This window comes from Lacerta agilis, chromosome 1, assembly GCF_009819535.1.
Source record: "Lacerta agilis isolate rLacAgi1 chromosome 1, rLacAgi1.pri, whole genome shotgun sequence".
NCBI classification, from domain to species: domain Eukaryota; kingdom Metazoa; phylum Chordata; class Lepidosauria; order Squamata; family Lacertidae; genus Lacerta; species Lacerta agilis.
This window is the reverse complement of record NC_046312.1, coordinates 79,470,603-79,488,585: the sequence shown is the minus strand read 5'-3', so window position 1 is coordinate 79,488,585 and position 17,983 is coordinate 79,470,603. Positions and strand designations below refer to the sequence as shown.

Below are 17,983 nucleotides of genomic sequence, written 5' to 3'. Positions count from 1 at the left end.
CCCAACTAATTGTCCGAGTCCAGAGATGAGGGCAGTAGACTAGGGAAAGGAGATCTGTATGCAGGGCATGGCTTCAGCAGATTGGCAGAGGAGTGTTCAGGTTCAGGGTTCAGTGACTTTGCTCTCAACCTCAACTTTTGCCTCCTTCTCTGCACAAGAACTCTCAGCTGGGCTCTTCCCTCCACTCAAAGCTCTGTTCCCAAGGCACAGCTGGATCCTAGCAAACTTGTTTGCTGCGTCCTAGCAAACTGGTTGCAGCTTTTTCAGTTACACTGTGTACAGTATACCCTGAAAGCACATAGAATCAGAAAATTGTAGAGTTGGAAGGGACACTGAGGATCATCTAGTCCAACCCCCTGCCGTGCATTCAAAGCAAATTCAAAGAATTCAGGGCACTGCAATTCACCCCTCACACAGATCCCTCCCTGCCCCCAAACCCTGCTTCCTAATCCCGTCCGCAGATGTACAGAAGCAGTCTGTTGTTGTTGTTGTTGTTGTTGTTGTTGTTGTTGTTGTTGTTGTTGTTGTTGTTGTTAACTTGGCGGGTGAAGTCCTGGTAGCACTGAAACCACCAGAATCTTCGTTCCCTGGGGCTAAGTTTTGATCCGCCTTGGCTTGATGACTTAGCCACGTTGGAGGCGTTTTTTCTGTGCAGGATCTGGGTGGCTCCTGCCCCTTTAAGAAAGGGCTGCTGCTGCTACAGGCATGACTCAGCTTTCTCCCTAGGAGGCTGAACTGCTTTCTTTGGCTCACGGAAATTTCCTACAGTGATTACTGTACAACGCGGGACGGGATCCTCCTCCTCCGCTGAGCTTCTGCTGGGGGCACGAGAAGGCGACACCTGCTAGGGCTTCGTGATCCTATTTCCCATTTACCCAAGAGTAAGTACAGCGATTTCAGTGGGGCTTCAGTGGTTAGGGTCGCGCCTGTTAGCCCCCTCCCCAGCATGCAAAAAATAAATAAAAATGCCTGTTTAGCGTGGATGGCGGAGGGAGGAGAAGGAAGGGGGGCGTACCAGTCCAACTGATCTGCTTTGTCTTTTCTTCATCTTTTTTTCTAGTGCCTGGAAAATATACGATCACCTATTTCCCCGTACGCGGTGAGTGCAAAATCACATAACTAAAGACTTGGATGGATTCATGCCCCCCCCCCCCCAATGATGGGTTTGGATTCCTCTTTAATAGAGGAAGTGTTGCGGGAACCTCAGAATATGTAATGCATTTAGAGCCCGATCGTCGCATATTCATGATTACTGGAAAGCAGCTCTGTTTGACCTCGGTGAGGTTTGCTGTAGGAATGCAAGGGATTACACTTCTGACCTGGAGAGAAGCGTTTTGCAGGCGAGGGCTTTCTCTGTTAGATAGATGGCAGACCCGAGGACATAATCAATAGAGGAGCTCTTGGTTTTTCGCTTTGGAATGGTTTCCTCGAAGTGGGCAGGATGAGAGAGAAGATGGCGGGTGTTTCTTAAAGCACAAGTGGGCAGACCTGAGGCACCTTGTGAGAATTAACGAACCAGTGTCCTGTGTGTTCACACCTGATGATTTGGGTTTCTGCCTCCTAGGGCGCTGCGAGGCCATGAGGATGTTGCTGGCTGATCAGGGGCAGGAGTGGAAAGAGGATGTGGTAACCCTAGAGATTTGGACCAAGGGAGACCTCAAGAAATCTTGTGTGAGTATAAGTAGTAACCTCTGGAGTTAGGATTTGGGTTTGGGGGGGCAGTGAGTCCTGTTCTTGTGAGAAATGGGTTTTCCTAGGCCCTTCACACTGGTCCTTTGCTCCTCTGTCTACACACTGGAAGCTACAAGCCAACCAGGCCCCTCTCTCACTGAGAAATAGGTATGGGGTGTCCAGTCACTAACCTTTCTGCCTTTCCTCCCCTTCCTCACCAGGTCTTTGGCCAGCTGCCTAGATTTCAGGATGGAGACTTTCTGCTGTACCAGTCCAATGCGATCCTGCGCCACTTGGCAAGGAATCACGGTGCGGTTGGTGATAGGCAGGGGTGCAAGTAGAAGTGGAATGTGTGGACCTGGGTTTATGGCAAATCTGTGCTGGTTGCCTTTCCAAGGGAGAGCTGCATGCATATGGAGGAGATGTGTGTGTGTAAATTTGCCTCTTGGGTGGGTCAGCAGGTGAATAGATGGCGATAGTGGTGGTAACAGAAGATAGCACTGATTTGTGTTCACCTGTGATTTGGGTGTTTATTTAGATGAACAGTATATTAGTTGTACACCACTTTAATATTTGAATGATGCAAGTATTTTTCTGAGTAAATAAATACTAGCCATAAGTCCTGACAAAAATAAAAGCATAAAGTAATAGGGAAGAAACAAGAATCAAAAACATAAAACTATATCAAGTGGCAATCCACAATGGCTAATATATAAAACAGGAAATCAAAATTGCATTGGGGCCCAGATCCTTCACTACTTGAAGGCAGCATTGGGGGGGTCGGAATTGGGGCACAGTTGGTAGTTATTAAGTTTTGTTTTTTAAAATATCCCCCCCCACTCAAGAAAGCAGCAGATAGAGATGAGAGCTCTTGCTCTCTGTGCAACTATCCTGTGGGAGAGTCTGGATAGTACAGTCCCTCACCGGTCCTTTTTCTTTGCTGCTCAGGACTCTATGGTCAAGACGCCCATGAAGCGACGCTGCTGGACATGGTGAATGATGGAGTGGAGGACCTGCGTATTAAATATGGCCGCCTCATCTATCAAAACTATGTGAGCTTGGGTGTGGGAGGGCTTGAGTTTGCTTCCATACACTGGAATTGAGAGCTCTATCCCCTTAATAGACTATTGAAATATCTTGACAACTAGGTGGGGTGATGGAGAGATGTCTTTTTAAAAAAACAACAATCTTTATTAAACATATTTCACAGAATTATACAACAATATACTATATTACAATTTGTATCCCATCCCATACAGCAAAAAATAAAAAATACAAACATTTTTAAAAAGACCTAAAATAGACTTCCGATCGTTCTCCAAAAAACTAAATTACACTTGTTATATTTTACACAGTATCATATTATATTATTTTCTTAAGTCTTTTGGAAAAAGAAAAAAAGAAAAAGAAAAAAGAGGAAATTAAATAAAAACATTAAATTTACATATATTATCTATACATTGCAAGACTCATTCAAGATCTGCCAGGAGGTTTTTGCTGTCACAGTAATTTTTCAGATATTCCTTGAATATAATCCATTCTTTATTTACTTTTTGCATCAAATACCATCTTACACTCCCTGTCATTTTTGCCATTTGCAGATATTCTAACATTTTAACTTGCCATTCTGATTTTGTTGCTATAATTTCATTTTCCCAATATGTTGCAATTAAAAATTCTGGCTGCGGATGTCGCATACATAAAGAGTGGTCTTACTTCTTTTTTGATTTCAGTTGACATTATCCCTAGTAAGAAGGCTTCTGGGCATTTTGTGAATGGGATTTTTAACATCTTTTTAAATTCATTATATATAACATACCAAAAATTCCTGATTTTTCCACATTCCCACCACATATGCATAAATGACCGTCTCCCCTCTTGACATCTCCAACAATTTTCCAATCTACTCTTATACATTTTGGCCAATCTGGCCAGGGTGAGGTGCCACTGATATATCATTTTCATGATATTTTTTCTTCAGTTGTCGCACGCTGTGTACCTGATACATCTTCTTCCCATAATCTCTCCCATTGGTTCATGTAGATATTATGGCCAAGGTTTTGGGCCATTGCACTTTTGACTCCTTCTTCTTTATTCTCCCACTCAAGGAGAAGATTATACATTTTGGAGATATGCTTATTTTTCGCTTGTACTAATTTTTTTTCTAATCTTGATGTTTCTTTTTCAAATCCAGTTTATCAATATTCCACCTCTCATTTATTTGAAAATATTGTAGCCAATCTGTCACATACCTTCTAATTTCATCAATTTGTTTCAGTTGTTTCATTCAATTTAGTTTATTGTTGTTTTCCTCTAGTAGCATTCTATATGTTGCCCAATTACCTTTTGCATTTTTCCTTTATACTGCCGTGGCCTCTGTATCAGGGAGGTCCACCAGGGGATTTTAGGTTCCAGTATTCCCTTATATTTATCGCAGATTTTATAAAGCGATTTCCTAATTATATGGTTTTTAAACCCCTTGTACACCTTAACTTTCTCATAAACCAAATACGCGTGCTGACCAAACCTGTTGTCGAAGCCCTCTAAATCTAACAGATCCGTGTCTTTAAGTATGATCCACTCTCTAATCCATGACAGCCCAGCCACAGCGTGATAGAGTTCAAAATCAGGTAGAGCAACCCCCCCCCCCGCTCTGGTCAATAAGAATGAGATGTTTTATTCTTGGCCTTTTACCATTCCATATAAACCTTGTGATGTCCCTTCTCCAGTTTTGAAAACAGTTCATACCTCCTAAAATGGGAATGGTTTGAAATAAGAAAATCATTTTCGGTAAAACATTCATCTTAACTACCGATATCCTACCCCAAAGGGAGAGGTGGAGTTTGCTCCACATTTCCAAGCTTTTCTTAATTTCATTCCATGTTTTTATATAGTTTTCTTGATACAAGTTATGAATTTAGCAGATAAACCAAACCACTAAGTATTTTACTTAGTTCTTAATCTCTAGACCCGTGCTTTCTTGTAGATCTTTCTTCTCTTCTAGGCTCATGTTCTTAACCAACAAATTAGTTTTTTTGTAATTTAATCTAAATCCCACTTGTTTACCAAATTCTTTTATTATTTTTATTGCTGTGGGGATACTCTCTTTGGGGTTTTCAGTCATTATCAGATCATCTGCATATGCTCTTACCTTATATGTTTTTTCTCCTAACATAATTCCTTTTATTTTTTTCCTCCTTAAAATTTCATTTTTGAAAATCTTTTTTTGAGAGATGTCTTAAAATGTGGGTTTTATTGAAGGAACGTCCTTGACCAGGGGAGGAAAATCTGTTGGACTAGAATTCTCATAATCCCTGACCTTTGGCCATAACAGTTTAGGTGATGGGAATTGGAGTCAAACAACTTCCCACCTTGGCCTTGATGCTTGCAAGCCCCAACATTCAAGCCTATAATCCAAATGTGTGCAGTTCAGATGGTCACTCCCAAGTTGCAAATGGTCCTTGATAAAAGGGACAAGTTGGGAGAGAGTAGAGTCCAGTTTGACTGAGGGCATGGCTGTATGTGCTTCCTGTAAGACGAGGATGGGGAACCCATAGCCCTATGCATGTTGTTGGGTTCCAACTCCCATCATCTTGATCATTGGCCGTGCTAGCTGAGGCAGAGGGGAGTTGGTGCCAAACACCCCTGGAGGACCACAGATCCCCCACTCCTGCTGTAAGGAAAGAGCACTGCTGGAAGCCAAGAAAATGCAGGTTCCTTGCTTTCACTGCAATGAGTCGTGTCAGCCAGACTCGGAGCTCTCTTCTAGCAGAATGGAAGAAGCAACAAGGCTTTTCTCTATCTGATTATTGTACCTTGACAGGAGGGTGGCAAAGCTGACTATATTAAGGCCTTGCCGGGAGAGCTGCGTCCTTTTGAGAACCTTCTGGCTCAGAACGATGGTGGAAAGACCTTCATTGTAGGCAAACAGGTAAGGCATTCTGCCGGCTGGAGATCCAGTCTTGGGTTGGCCTTGTCCAATAGAGGGTTCCACGCCTCAGGAAATATTTTTCATGGAAACCCTTGCTAAAAGAAGGGGCGGGGAGGCTTCGTTTTACTAGCACCTTGCAAAGTGCTTTGTAGTGCTGTCTTCGGGTCTTCAAAGCATATTGCACCAGATACTGTGATGACAGGTGAGTGACAAGATGGCCAATTTGGCCAGGAGGATGATCCTGGTAAGGATCCCTATGCTTGCTATAGTTCTTTACTTCATCAGCTTGTACTTTGTTTTCAATCCTCCATCCAGAGCTGTGCCTAGTCCAGGGTATACCTGTATATTAAAAAAAAAAAAAATCAAAGCTAAGGGTGCAAAGGAAGAATCAGGAACACTTTTCGAGTGCACTCAGGTGACATCAGGCGATTGACAGATGGGCAGGCCTACCCAACTTGTCCAATGTGGCATGTGAAGGATGGGCTAGTTTACCACCCCTGCTGTAAATTAAGTCTTGTCACTCAACAGCAGGCCTGGCTCCAGGTTTGCAAGAGCCCTGGGTCGGGTGTCCCCTAGTAAGCCACCTTCTCGACCAGTGGGCTTTTCTGCCAGGTCAGAGAAAAAACAATATTCTGCAGTGGTCCCTGCAAGAGCACTGGGGCCCTAGCAGTTGCCCAAAGGTGCCTGGGGCTGATTCTGCTCAGAAATCCACATTCTGTGACCAATAAATAATGTATTCCGGGATCTATGTAAATCATGCATGTTGTGTCAAGGGAGGGGCAAAAATCAACGCAGGCCACTGAAACCACATGCCTGGTTACCAGAACCTTATGTAACCACTCACTCAAGCTACTGAGATTTTTCTATTTGTTGCCTGTATGCTTCCAAGCCTTTCACCATAGCCATAAGAACTAGAAAATTTGCTTTTTTAAAAAAGTGCCTTCATATTTTTATTAAAAATGGGACATTTTCAAAATTATAGGAGTGAAAAACAGTTGTTTGGGACCTCTGTTCGCACCGTTCAAAACTTGACAGAACTGCTTTTAAAAACAGTTTAAAAGAAAACTGAGATTCTGTACCCAATTCTGACTTCTGTGCTTTCCTGCAATTCCACAGAATTATTGCACACACAATAATTCTGCTTTAGGAGGTGTGCAGCCAAAAATGTGATAGAGATTATCCTTGCAATGGCTTATCTTGTATTCAGTTCACATGCATGCTCTGGTGTGTTTTACTATAGTATGTTGTGACACACCCACACCACGTGAACTTTCCCCTGCTTAAGCTACATCTAATGTATTGAGCAGGGGTAGGCAACCTAAGGCCCGGGGGCTGGATGCGGCCCAATCGCCTTCTGAATCCAGCCCGCGGATGGTCTGGGAATCAGCGTTTTACATGAGTAGAATGTGTCCTTTTATTTAAAATTCATCTCTGGGTTCTTTGTGGGGCCTGCCTGGTGTTTTTACATGAGTAAAATGTGTGCTTTTATTTAAAATGCATCTCTGGGTTATTTGTGGGGCATAGGAATTTGTTCATTCCCCCCCCCCCCAAATATAGTCTGGTCTACCACATGGTCTGAGGGACGGTAGACTGGCCCATGGCTGAAAAAGGTTGCTGACCCCTAGTATTGAGGAATGATGGTGTTTTATACTTGACTGGCCCTTTCTCTCTCTTTCACTGACATCTGCCTCTTTTGTTTTCTTCTTCCTCCAGATCTCCTTTGTTGACTACAATCTGCTTGATCTATTAAATGTGCATTTGGTCCTGGCCCCTGACTGCCTGGCTTCCTTCCCCTTGCTGGCTAGCTATGTGCAGCGGCTCAATGCCCGACCGCTCCTCAAAGCTTTCTTAGAGTCTGATGCCCACAAGCAGCGCCCCATCAATGGGAATGGCAAGCAATGAAATGGATTCTTTCACCAAGTTGCAGCTTTTCTGGTGACCTCTGGGTGCTTTGTAGTTTTGTATACACTAATGTTAATGAAACTAGTTTCAATAAAGAGTTCTGCACATCTTTGCTTCGTAGGGAAAGTAAATTCAGCAGAAGCCCACTGCAATCAAGAGGAGGTGTGATTAATTTGCTAGAGCCAAGTATCTTATTATAATTGTTGTGGTTACTATTGTTATTTGTTAAATTTATATCCCACTTTCCCCTCCAGAATGAACCCAGGGTGGCATATATAGTGAAGCCATAAGCTAGGATTTATAGCTCTTGTAGCTTCAGAAGTGAAGCACAAGACAACTAAGGGTAAGCGTAGGCAAGATGCTGGGAGATTTATGATCAAATCTCCCACTTGAAAAATAAGTAAATGCAGGAGCTCCTGCTTTTAGATCAAGGGTGGGGGTGATTATTCTCCCCCCCCATGCTTTCCCCCTGATCAGAATCAGAGTCCCATAGCTCTGTTCACCCCTTTAAAAGTTATAATAATATATTATTGGCCACCTCATCTCAATGCCCTCTAGCTCTCCACTTCCCACCTTTTGATCTTGGTAATATCCAGATAGGTAGCCATAATAGTCTTCTACAGCAAAAAGTTTGGTGGCTCATAAGCTTTAGTGAACTAGATCTCACTTCATCAGATGCATAGGATGTGATCCTCAGTGTGCATATATATTGTGTGCATATATTGCCATGCCTGTGGCTGAGAGATTTTCGCCTGCGCTGCATTTTGTGACAGCAAGTTGGTAAAATGGCTCACTGCTCAACCAGGTTAGATGTTCTCTGAATCATATTGGGGAAACAGCAGGCACAAGATCCCATTGGGCCAATGTGATTCAAATCCCTGTTCCATTACGAAGCTCCCTGGAGTGCCTTAAGCACATCACTTTCTTAGCCTATGGCATAAGTTATAATGAGAATTGTAATTATTTTGTACACTGAAGTTTAAGAATAAAACAAATTGCATTAAATTAGATTGTGTTATACAAAATGGTCTCTTTTGCTGGAAACTTTCCCCTTGCGTGTGCTTAGGGAGCGGGTGGGTGCTTAGGGTAATCTTCTCATCTAGGCTGTCATTTGGTCTAAGCTGAGCCAGGAGGCTTGAAGCAAGATAAGTGAGCTCATTAACTTACTGAGGGTTAAGATGGTTGCTTTGATCCAGAGGTCTGCCAGTGCTCAGGGTGCTATTCTGCTCTTAGCTCTGGATCATGGAATACTTTCTCTTTCCAGAAATGACAGAGGTGGAGTTAGGTACAGGATTACAGTCACAGGGTCATGATTGCTCTTGTGGTATGTGGAGGCTTTCTCCCAATCTTCTGAAATGGTTATCCACCCAATGGTGGCGTGTATTTCTCAACCTTCTATAGAGGCTTCCTTTCCCTTTCAAAGTTCCCTTTCAACTTCTGAAGCTGCATAGAGGCTGCTGTGACGTCTGTCATCCAGAGTCACATGCTCCTGTTCTTCCCGGTGCATTTTGCTGCTGGAGGTGAAAGGCAAAATAGTGTCCCCTTCTCCCACCCTTCCACCTATAGTTGAATCTCAATTCGTTACTGGCAATGGGACAACTTTATCCTCCTGAAGTCCACAGGCTGACTTGTGAAGACAGGCCCCATGATACACACAGCTCAGTCCTCCAACCCCTTGTTCACTGTTCTCTTGCAGGGCTGCCTGGCATCTGCTGTGCCCACTGTATCCTCAAGTGAATAACTGCAGTGCAGCAACGGTAGCACCAATGTCTTGTGTGAGCAGAGCAATGCAGGGGCACATGTCGTGTCTGCTGAAGGGTGTTGTGAGCTGCCTCCCTCTCTGCCTGTAGTCTTGGTCAGGTGCCTTTGCCAACAGCATGCCTATAACATAAGAGGGCAAGCAGATAAGACAGGCGGACCACCTGCCCTTTAATAAGCAAGTGTTACTGCTGGGGAGAGGATGAGACTAAGGAGGATGAGTTTGGCTGGAGACTGGAGAATCAACTGGGCAGGGGGGGGCTGCAGTTGTCTCCCCCTAACAACTCTGCTTAAGATGACCACTTTACACTGCCTAATTGAGAGCGTCTACATTGCTTTTTTAAAATGAGTGCTGGGAATGCATCTTGCAGCTTTTCTCTGCTGCTGTGCTAACCAAGGGGACCCCCTGCAGCCCATTCCAGTGTAATGAGATCATTCTTCTCCAACCAAGAATCAACAGGATCAGAGAGATCAGCTCCGTAATCCTCCTGGCAGCGCAACTGCAACAGCTGTTTGAAAATGAGGCAAACTGGTAAAAGCCAGGACATTTGGGAATAGAAGGAAATAGAAGGCTTGGGAGCCCTAAATTCTCTCCCTGTTAGCCTTTGCCCATTTGGTGTCCTATCAGCCCAGCCAGCGTGCTGTAGTCTCAAAACATCTGGAGGCAACCAGGTTGCTCTGTGATATTCCCTTGCCACTAAGGAGAAGCTTATTGCTGTACTGTATTACTGGCTTGTACCCCAAATTTGGTACATGCAATCATGCTCTGTGTGCAGCCTATGAGAGTAGAAATTACTGAAGAATGAGAAGGTGCTGGTGGAACATTTTTCCCATGGAGGAAAAAACAATCTAAAGTTTATAATTTAGAGATTGGGGAGGGAAGATGAAAAATTCACAAAGATATGTAGAATGTTGGTGTGTGTTTTAATTTTGTTTTTAGTTTATTGCTGATTTCTATTTTTTTTTGAATGTTTCGAATAGTTGTTTTTTAATATTTTACCAATAATTTTACTATTTTCTTTTCTCTTTGTAAATCACTTGCCGTTGCTTTTTTACAATCAGGTGGTGAATACATTTTTTGAAATAAACATATATACAAAACTATGAACAGTACTGAGAAAAAATATTTGTAACACTCAAAACATGAACTTGGGGACATCCAATGAAATTTGCATTGGGAATACATGTGCAAATATTTCTTCAAATGATATATAAAGTGCTCTAAACAGATTTATTGCTATAGTGGGTTTTGATGACTTAAAAAATTATTTACAGACTGAATTTGTTGAGGAGGCTATTATTATAGGTTTTAAAGGGTGTGCCCCCCTTGATTACCAGATACTGATGGCAAAAATCAGGAAATGGCTATATTTATTAATTTACCTATCTCTTTTTGCGTCCTGCTTGTTAACTTCTCCTATATATATATATATATATATATATATATATATAACCATAGAAAAGTACAAAAAGAAAAAGGAAACATACAGAAAATAATATCCCCAATGCAGTCCTTCCCCCTTCCCTGGAACATTAATTATATAAAGGCAAAGAGTTGCCAAAAGATGTCCACTCCAGAATACTGCTCCATAGACTTGCATGTGTTGAAGGCAATAGCCATGCTCTTCCGTCATTATATAAGAAAATCATTCTAAATAATCTGAAAATCATCTGTAGTCTTTCTATAGTTTTTTTTTACCTTCTAGTGTGTAGTTGCTTGTGAATTTTATTGAGGTGTCTGGTTTTATTTATTTATTCAAGAGTTTTCTAGGCCACCTTATAAGACAATGTCCTCCGCCATGGTTGCTTACATGCATAGCAACGGTGGTTGGTCATAGCCAGAGCTGCTTCACACACATTGTGTGGTTTTCTTCCACAAATCAACTAAGTGTGTCCAATCCCAGCTCACTAGAATCCGTACCTGTGCTTGTCATGTTTAGAAATTTATTTTTACCAATGTGCTGAAAACATTTAACCAATATGTTTTAAAATGTAATGTGTAAAGCACCTTTCACAGATGGAAATCCTGGAATGAAGAGAGAGATACTGTACAGTATTTAGTCTATCCCTGCATAGCTGTGCTGCTTTCACTTTCCAAAAATTACACTGGGGAGCTCTTGCGAGAGGCAGAATTCTTAACTAGAAAGATGAGGGAAGTAGCTGCTTCTTCTTTTTCTTTGGCGATCACTGTAGCCAAGTAAATATTTTTTTTTGTCCAGTAGCACCTTAGAAGATTGTCTTCCATAAACACGGTCTTAAGTCTTAACAGTGAGCCCTCAAGTGAAGGTGGAGGCCAATTCGCGATCCACACGTCCTTCCAGTGGGGACATAGCAGCCAGTGGTTAGAGACGTTCCTCTGTCTAGTACTGGATGCTAAACCACGTACAGTACAGCATTGTTAACCAGCTTAATAAAAGTGGTGCGATCTTTCTACTCTCTGAGCACTAAAACCGCTGTAACATTGTACTGTAAATCGTGATTCTACTTTTCTTACTACTCGAGCGCCCCTATTGTCGCTTATTCGGCGCCCGTCCCACCTTGAACGCGGCCTGGATCTTTTTATTTTATTTTATGCAACCTCCATGGTATCGGGTCTCCCAGCTATAACTGAGGAGATCCTATAACCGAGCCGCGAGGCACTTTACTTGCTTGGACAGACGCGGGGCGGATGAACTACCACTCCCATCATCCCCTGCGCTCTGATGCGATACCGAGACCGAAACCATCGCGCTCTCGTCTCGGGCCGGCTGACGTCAACACGCGCCGCCCGAGGCCGTGACGTAGAATCACCGCGCAAAACAGACGAAGGTGACGGGGTCGGCGAGTGTTGCTTCGCGGGGGACCCCGGCTTCCCTTCGGCGCTATGTTGGTGGCTCGGCCTCTCGTGCTCCGCGGAGCCTGCGCTCAGGCGCGTCTCCTTTCCGCAGCTGCAGCACCGGAGTCGGTGAGTTCTTTTCCCTTCCTTCCCTCCGACGAGCTGCGGTGGAGAAAGAGGAGCGCAGACACTGCAGATGAAGGGGAGGGGAGGAGCCGTGAAGAACAGGTCTTGACAGGTCAGCTGCCGCTTCTTGTTCTCTGTGAGTTGCCGTGCCTCGATAAAGAGCGAGGCTTCAGTTTCTCCTTTTTTTCCTGCTAGTCTCTCCCCTCCACCCCCACCCCACCCCCCAAGGTTTAGGATGGGCTCCGGGATGGTAAATTTATCAGGATTCAGTTACAGGTGGGTAGCCCTGTTGGTCTGCCATAGTCGAAACAAAATAGGAAACAAAATAGGAAATTCTTTCCAGTAGCACCTTAGAGACCAACTGAGTTTGTTCTTGGTATGAGCTTTCGTGTGCATGCACACTTCTTCAGATACACTTATCAGGATTCAGTCATTTCTCTCTTTCTTGCACAGGCACCTCCCAAAAAAACACAGTTTGGGCCCCTCAAGGATGAGGATCGCATCTTCACGAATCTTTATGGGCGCCATGACTGGAGGTGAGACTTGAGAAATTGGGTGCTGTGTTTTGCACAATGATGAAAGAGGATTAAGGTGGGACCAACAGTTTTTAACGAAATGAAGGAAAGCCAACACAAAGGGGTGGTGATTAAGTTGGAAAGTTTGCAGGTTGTTGTTGCTTTTAACCAGTAAATTAACTTTTGATCGGATACCAAAAGGTTTTTCCAACAGAGTTGCCACATTGTGACTAGGTATTTCTCTAGAGCAGGCATGTCCAACAGGTCAGTCACGATCTGCTGGTCGATTGCGGGATGTTCCTGGTTGATCCTAGATTGCAAGTATTGTACACATTAATATTATAATTCCAGGTTTCTCTACTTATGTGTTCTGTATACAGGGTCAAGGCTGATGATAAAGTTCTCTGGTGTTAATGTGTATGCAAAATGGAATTATTTTGGATAGCTGTTGTTACCCAGTGCTTTTGTCATTTCTAGGTTGAAAGGGGCTTTGAGCCGAGGTGACTGGTATAAAACCAAGGAAATCCTGCTGAAGGGTGTTGATTGGATCTTGAATGAGATAAAGACTTCAGGTCTGAGAGGCCGTGGGGGGGCTGGTTTCCCCACTGGTCTTAAGTGGAGCTTCATGAATAAACCCCCAGATGGCAGGTGTGTTACAAACTAAAGGCTGATTTCATACTCGATACCATGCATTTCTGCTGATGGAGGAACTTTCTCTGAAACAGTGGAAATTGCTTCCACGGTTATGTCAAAAACAGCTTTGGACTTTCAAGGGTTATTATCCATGCTGGTGTTGGGAATCAGAACTTGGGACTCCTGGTTTCCAGTTCTGTATCACACCTTCCAAACAGTGTGTCTTAGTTGCTGGGAATGTCCACCACTACTTTGGAGTCATTTGAGCCTTTGATTTCAAAAGTTACTTTATCTAGAGAGCCTGGCTCTGCAAAGCAGCAGATGCCAAAGATCAACTCTGGTCTTCCAATTCTTGACCACTGTATTTTGTACAGAGCCAATTTAGCACATTGGGTGGAATTCTGCACATGGACATAGGTATTTCAGCTTTAAGCATCACTTCAGTAGCTGGTCCTGTTCAGAAAGTCAATATTTGCCTTCTTAACCTTCCTCACTGGGTGGTTGTGAGGCTAAAACATTTTTCTTGTTTTTTGACAGGTGGGCAGGGTACAAATGTCACAATAAATAAAATATATTCAGTGCATGCACCTGAATATTCCCCATTTTCCTCAGGTGAATTACTTGAGGTTAAGACCTTAAACTTTTGCCCGCTGTCTGTGTCAGTACTGGGAACTGGATATAGAGTTTGTCTGATTAATTGTCTGTCTGTGTAGTATTTAGTTTGAAGCAAAAGAGATTTTTTAGTCTTGAACAAAGGTTTACTCAGAGTATACTAATTGAAATTAATGGACCTAAACTCAAGTCATGTTTATGACTTTCAATGGGTCTGCTTCTGAGTAAGACTTACCAGAATATCAACCATTGGCTGGTGTATTGATTGCAATAGAAAAGATACTTCCTGATGAAAGTGTTTTCCTGGGATTCTTAATTTTTGCCGACAGGCAAATTCTCCCTGTGTTTCAGACCCAAGTACTTGGTGGTGAATGCAGATGAGGGGGAGCCAGGAACCTGTAAGGACAGAGAGATCATGCGTCATGACCCCCATAAACTGGTGGAGGGCTGCCTAGTTGCAGGGCGATCTATGGGAGCCCGAGCTGCCTACATTTACATTCGCGGAGAATTCTATAACGAGGCCTCAAACTTGCAGGTGAGCTGCTACTCTTACCACTGTGCAGTTGTGAGTAGGGTTCTTGTTTTCCCTTGCGAGAACTGCTATGAGAAGTGAGCGAGTTGATTTCCCCCTTAGCCTTTAGCATCTTGTGTGCCTGCTTGTATTTTTTGTGTTGAAAACCAAGGAGGCAACTTTTTAGGGGTGAGTCTTAGCTTACTCTTGCTGTCTCATTAGGTGGCAATCAGGGAGGCCTATGAAGCTGGATTGGTGGGCAAGGATGCTTGTGGCTCTGGCTATGACTTCGATGTCTTTGTGGTAAGAGGAGCAGGTGCCTACATCTGTGGTGAGGAGACAGCACTTATCGAATCCATTGAGGGCAAGCAGGGCAAGCCACGCCTCAAGCCTCCCTTCCCAGCTGACGTGGGTATGACAACTTAAATGCTCCTTCTGTGGTGGATGGTGTAGATTTGGTGCCCAGCCTTGCTGTCAAATTCTTATCTCTCTCAAAATATATCTGCCACCCCAGCTCCTTTGGGGGCCTTTGCTGTGTTTCTCCTTTGCACATAACATTTCCAAGTGTGACATAAACTACAGGTATGTGCTTTAGCTCAGTGGTTATTAACCTTCTGTGGCTTACAGGCTCCTTTGAGAATCTGATGAAAGCTGCGCTCCCCTCCCACATGAACATAAAAAATTTCATACAATTAATTTTATTGCAGTGGGGGTGGTTCTTTCGTGCCAGGTTTATGGAACCCCCTCGAGGTCTTTGGACCCCATGTTAAGAACCCCTGCTCCAGCTGAAATAACTAAGTTACCTTTATCTTACTGGATCCCCACCTTTAAGTATCATTATTTATATATTAGATTTATCTACCACCCTTAATCACAAGATCACAGGGTGGTTCACAAGATAAAAATACAAGGTAAAAGCACAAAAATAGTTAAAACAAAAACAAGAAAGTAATAATCCCCTCCCACATTTTATGAATGCAACCCCTGTCGCCGGCCTTTTCATTTGAATCTCCCATACCAATCACTTTCCTTCCCCATTTTCTCTCCCCAGTAGCTAGTTTGAAAAGATTTTTAAAGTCCCTTTTCCCCATTCTGTTTTTAGGAGTGTTTGGTTGCCCTACCACAGTGGCAAATGTGGAAACTGTCGCTGTGGCACCTACCATCTGCCGTCGAGGAGGTACCTGGTTTGCTGGCTTTGGACGTGAGCGCAACTCTGGAACCAAACTCTTCAATATCTCAGGCCATGTCAATACACCCTGTACTGTAGAAGAGGAGATGTCAATACCTCTACGTGATCTGATTGAACGACACGCAGGTGAGAACCAACAGTTCTTAACTTGCCATAGGGAAGAAGCTATCAGCTTATTTCAAATAACTTGCATTATTGGGGAATCCTTATATCCCCTGTGGCTGAGGTGGTCATCCATGGAGCCACACCTGATTGTCTCTTGCCTTCTAACTAGGCGGTGTTAGAGGTGGCTGGGATAACCTGCTTGCTGTAATTCCTGGAGGGTCATCCACCCCCCTCATCCCCAAGTCAGTGTGCGAGACGGTGCCGATGGACTTTGATGGGTTGGTGCAGGCACAGACTGGGCTTGGGACAGCAGCTGTCATTGTCATGGACAAATCGGTAAGGCTAGTCCCTTGGCCCCTACTGCTCTGTAATCCTGCTTCATGAGTCTTCACCTTCTGCTCTTACCTTAGACAGATATAGTTCGAGCCATCGCCCGACTCATTGAATTCTACAAACATGAGAGCTGTGGGCAGTGCACACCATGCCGAGAAGGTGAGTGTTGAAGCAGAAGTTCACTCTGGAGTTCTTCCCCAGAACAGGAATTTGGGACAGAGGGCAAGGAATGGATTTAGTCTATAAATCCAGACCTCTTGCCATATACAAGCCCTGATTAAAGTATGGGGAGGAAAACTGATGCTTAAAGATCTCTGGAGAGCAAAACAACTTTCCTAGGATATTGATAACAGGCCTGTAGCTCAGTATGCAAACTTCATTTACTTTTTTTTTTTTTTGCCCAGCATTGTACTGTAACTTGATGTGTGGTCTGTTTCTCCTCTCTGTGACTACCTATCTTTTCATAAACATTGGAGTTGCCTCTGAGTCTTTTGAAACTGATTCCCTCCGTACAGGTGTTGACTGGATGAACAAGGTGATGTGGCGTTTTGTGAAAGGCAATGCACAAGTGGCAGAGATTGATGCTCTTTGGGAGATTAGCAAGCAAATTGAGGGCCATACAATCTGTGCCCTGGGGGATGGGGCTGCTTGGCCTGTACAGGTAATTCTCTCAACCTTCTTCTCCTTAGCTTGTGAAGAATGTGGTTTTGCTGAAAGAGTGCATGCTAGAATTTGGATGTGTAATTGGCAAGGGGGTGTATGTATATCTAGAGGTGTGTGTTCTGCTAATTCCTTGTTCCTTCTTACAGGGATTGATTCGTCACTTCCGTCCTGAGCTGGAGGAACGGATGAGACAGTACAGTGAATCTAAGGTGCAGCAAGCATCTGGGTAAACACCTAACTGAAGTCACCCCTTTATACATTTGACTGTATAAAAAACATTCACGTGAAGACAGGCCAAGCTCTGCTTTGGCTTGGGCACTGGGAACAGTGTGCTTCCTTGATTTGTGTCAGATGGGTGACAACCTACTTCAGTTACTGTTCTGCTTTGCTTTCTTAAAACGCACATTATCTATTAAATGGTTGTGACTTACTTCTTGTCTGTTGTGTACTTTTCAACCATAGGGAAAATAAAGTAGATAGTTGCATGTTATTTGAATTGTTTTATATTTCTTAAAGTTGTTCAAGGGTCTAAAAAAAGGAGGGGGGAGAAGCAATAAAGTGTCGAAAAAGCATCCTTTATTCAAGGCACTTGGATTTACGCGCACACATCTTCCTGCTGAACACATCCACACCATCTTAAATTCCTCTTTGCATCAAGCTGTAGAAAGAGGTGGTGGAATCCTGAGATCATAAAGTGGATTGCACCACTCAGATTGTAGAGGTGGGGTGCTATTTTTGAATTGCACCATTGGAAGGGACCATAAGGGTCATCTAGTCCAATGCCCTGCAATGTAGGAATCTTTCACCCAATGTGGGGCTCAAACCCATGGCCCCGAGAGTGTTTGCTACAAGTAGAAATTGGGCACATCAGTGAGAAATGTTCCAGCCAATCTCACTCCTTGATGTAAGAGGGCTTTTAAAAAAATAGACGGGAAAATTCAAAAGTTGTACCTCCCACCTGCATACCTGTATCTCATTCTGCTGTATTTCTAGACAGCAGCCATTAAGAGCTTCATGTTCCTGAAATAAAACTCCAGTTATCCTGTATGTTGGACTAATAAGGAAGAACCAGGGCTATGTACTCAAACAACATATATTCTCAGTTGTTATGTATGCCATAGCTTTTGATCAGGTCACCTGTTGCTCCATGCAGATATTCCATTGAGCTGCTGAAGTGGGAAGAGTATAGGTGACTCCATTTGGTTTCATTTCTGGCCCA

General features: G+C 43.5%; 2 protein-coding genes across 2 annotated transcripts; both read left to right on the top strand.

The window, feature by feature from the left end:
• The first annotated feature begins 759 nt into the window (after positions 1 to 759).
• On the top strand, positions 760 to 8,514 carry GSTP1 (glutathione S-transferase pi 1). The gene is made up of 7 exons (XM_033157654.1): positions 760 to 881; positions 1,061 to 1,099; positions 1,565 to 1,671; positions 1,893 to 1,980; positions 2,620 to 2,723; positions 5,495 to 5,602; positions 7,316 to 8,514. Coding segments are annotated over exons 1-7 (636 nt in total). The 5' UTR covers positions 760 to 880; the 3' UTR covers positions 7,505 to 8,514.
• A 3,551-nt stretch (positions 8,515 to 12,065) lies between these two features.
• On the top strand, positions 12,066 to 17,253 carry NDUFV1 (NADH:ubiquinone oxidoreductase core subunit V1). Its single transcript, XM_033157643.1, has 10 exons — positions 12,066 to 12,206; positions 12,657 to 12,739; positions 13,196 to 13,366; positions 14,315 to 14,498; positions 14,697 to 14,886; positions 15,577 to 15,789; positions 15,938 to 16,104; positions 16,179 to 16,260; positions 16,617 to 16,762; positions 16,911 to 17,253. Exons 1-10 carry the CDS (start codon positions 12,126 to 12,128, stop codon positions 16,992 to 16,994), a joined length of 1,401 nt encoding a protein of 466 aa, XP_033013534.1. The 5' UTR covers positions 12,066 to 12,125; the 3' UTR covers positions 16,995 to 17,253.
• The last annotated feature ends 730 nt before the right edge of the window (positions 17,254 to 17,983 follow it).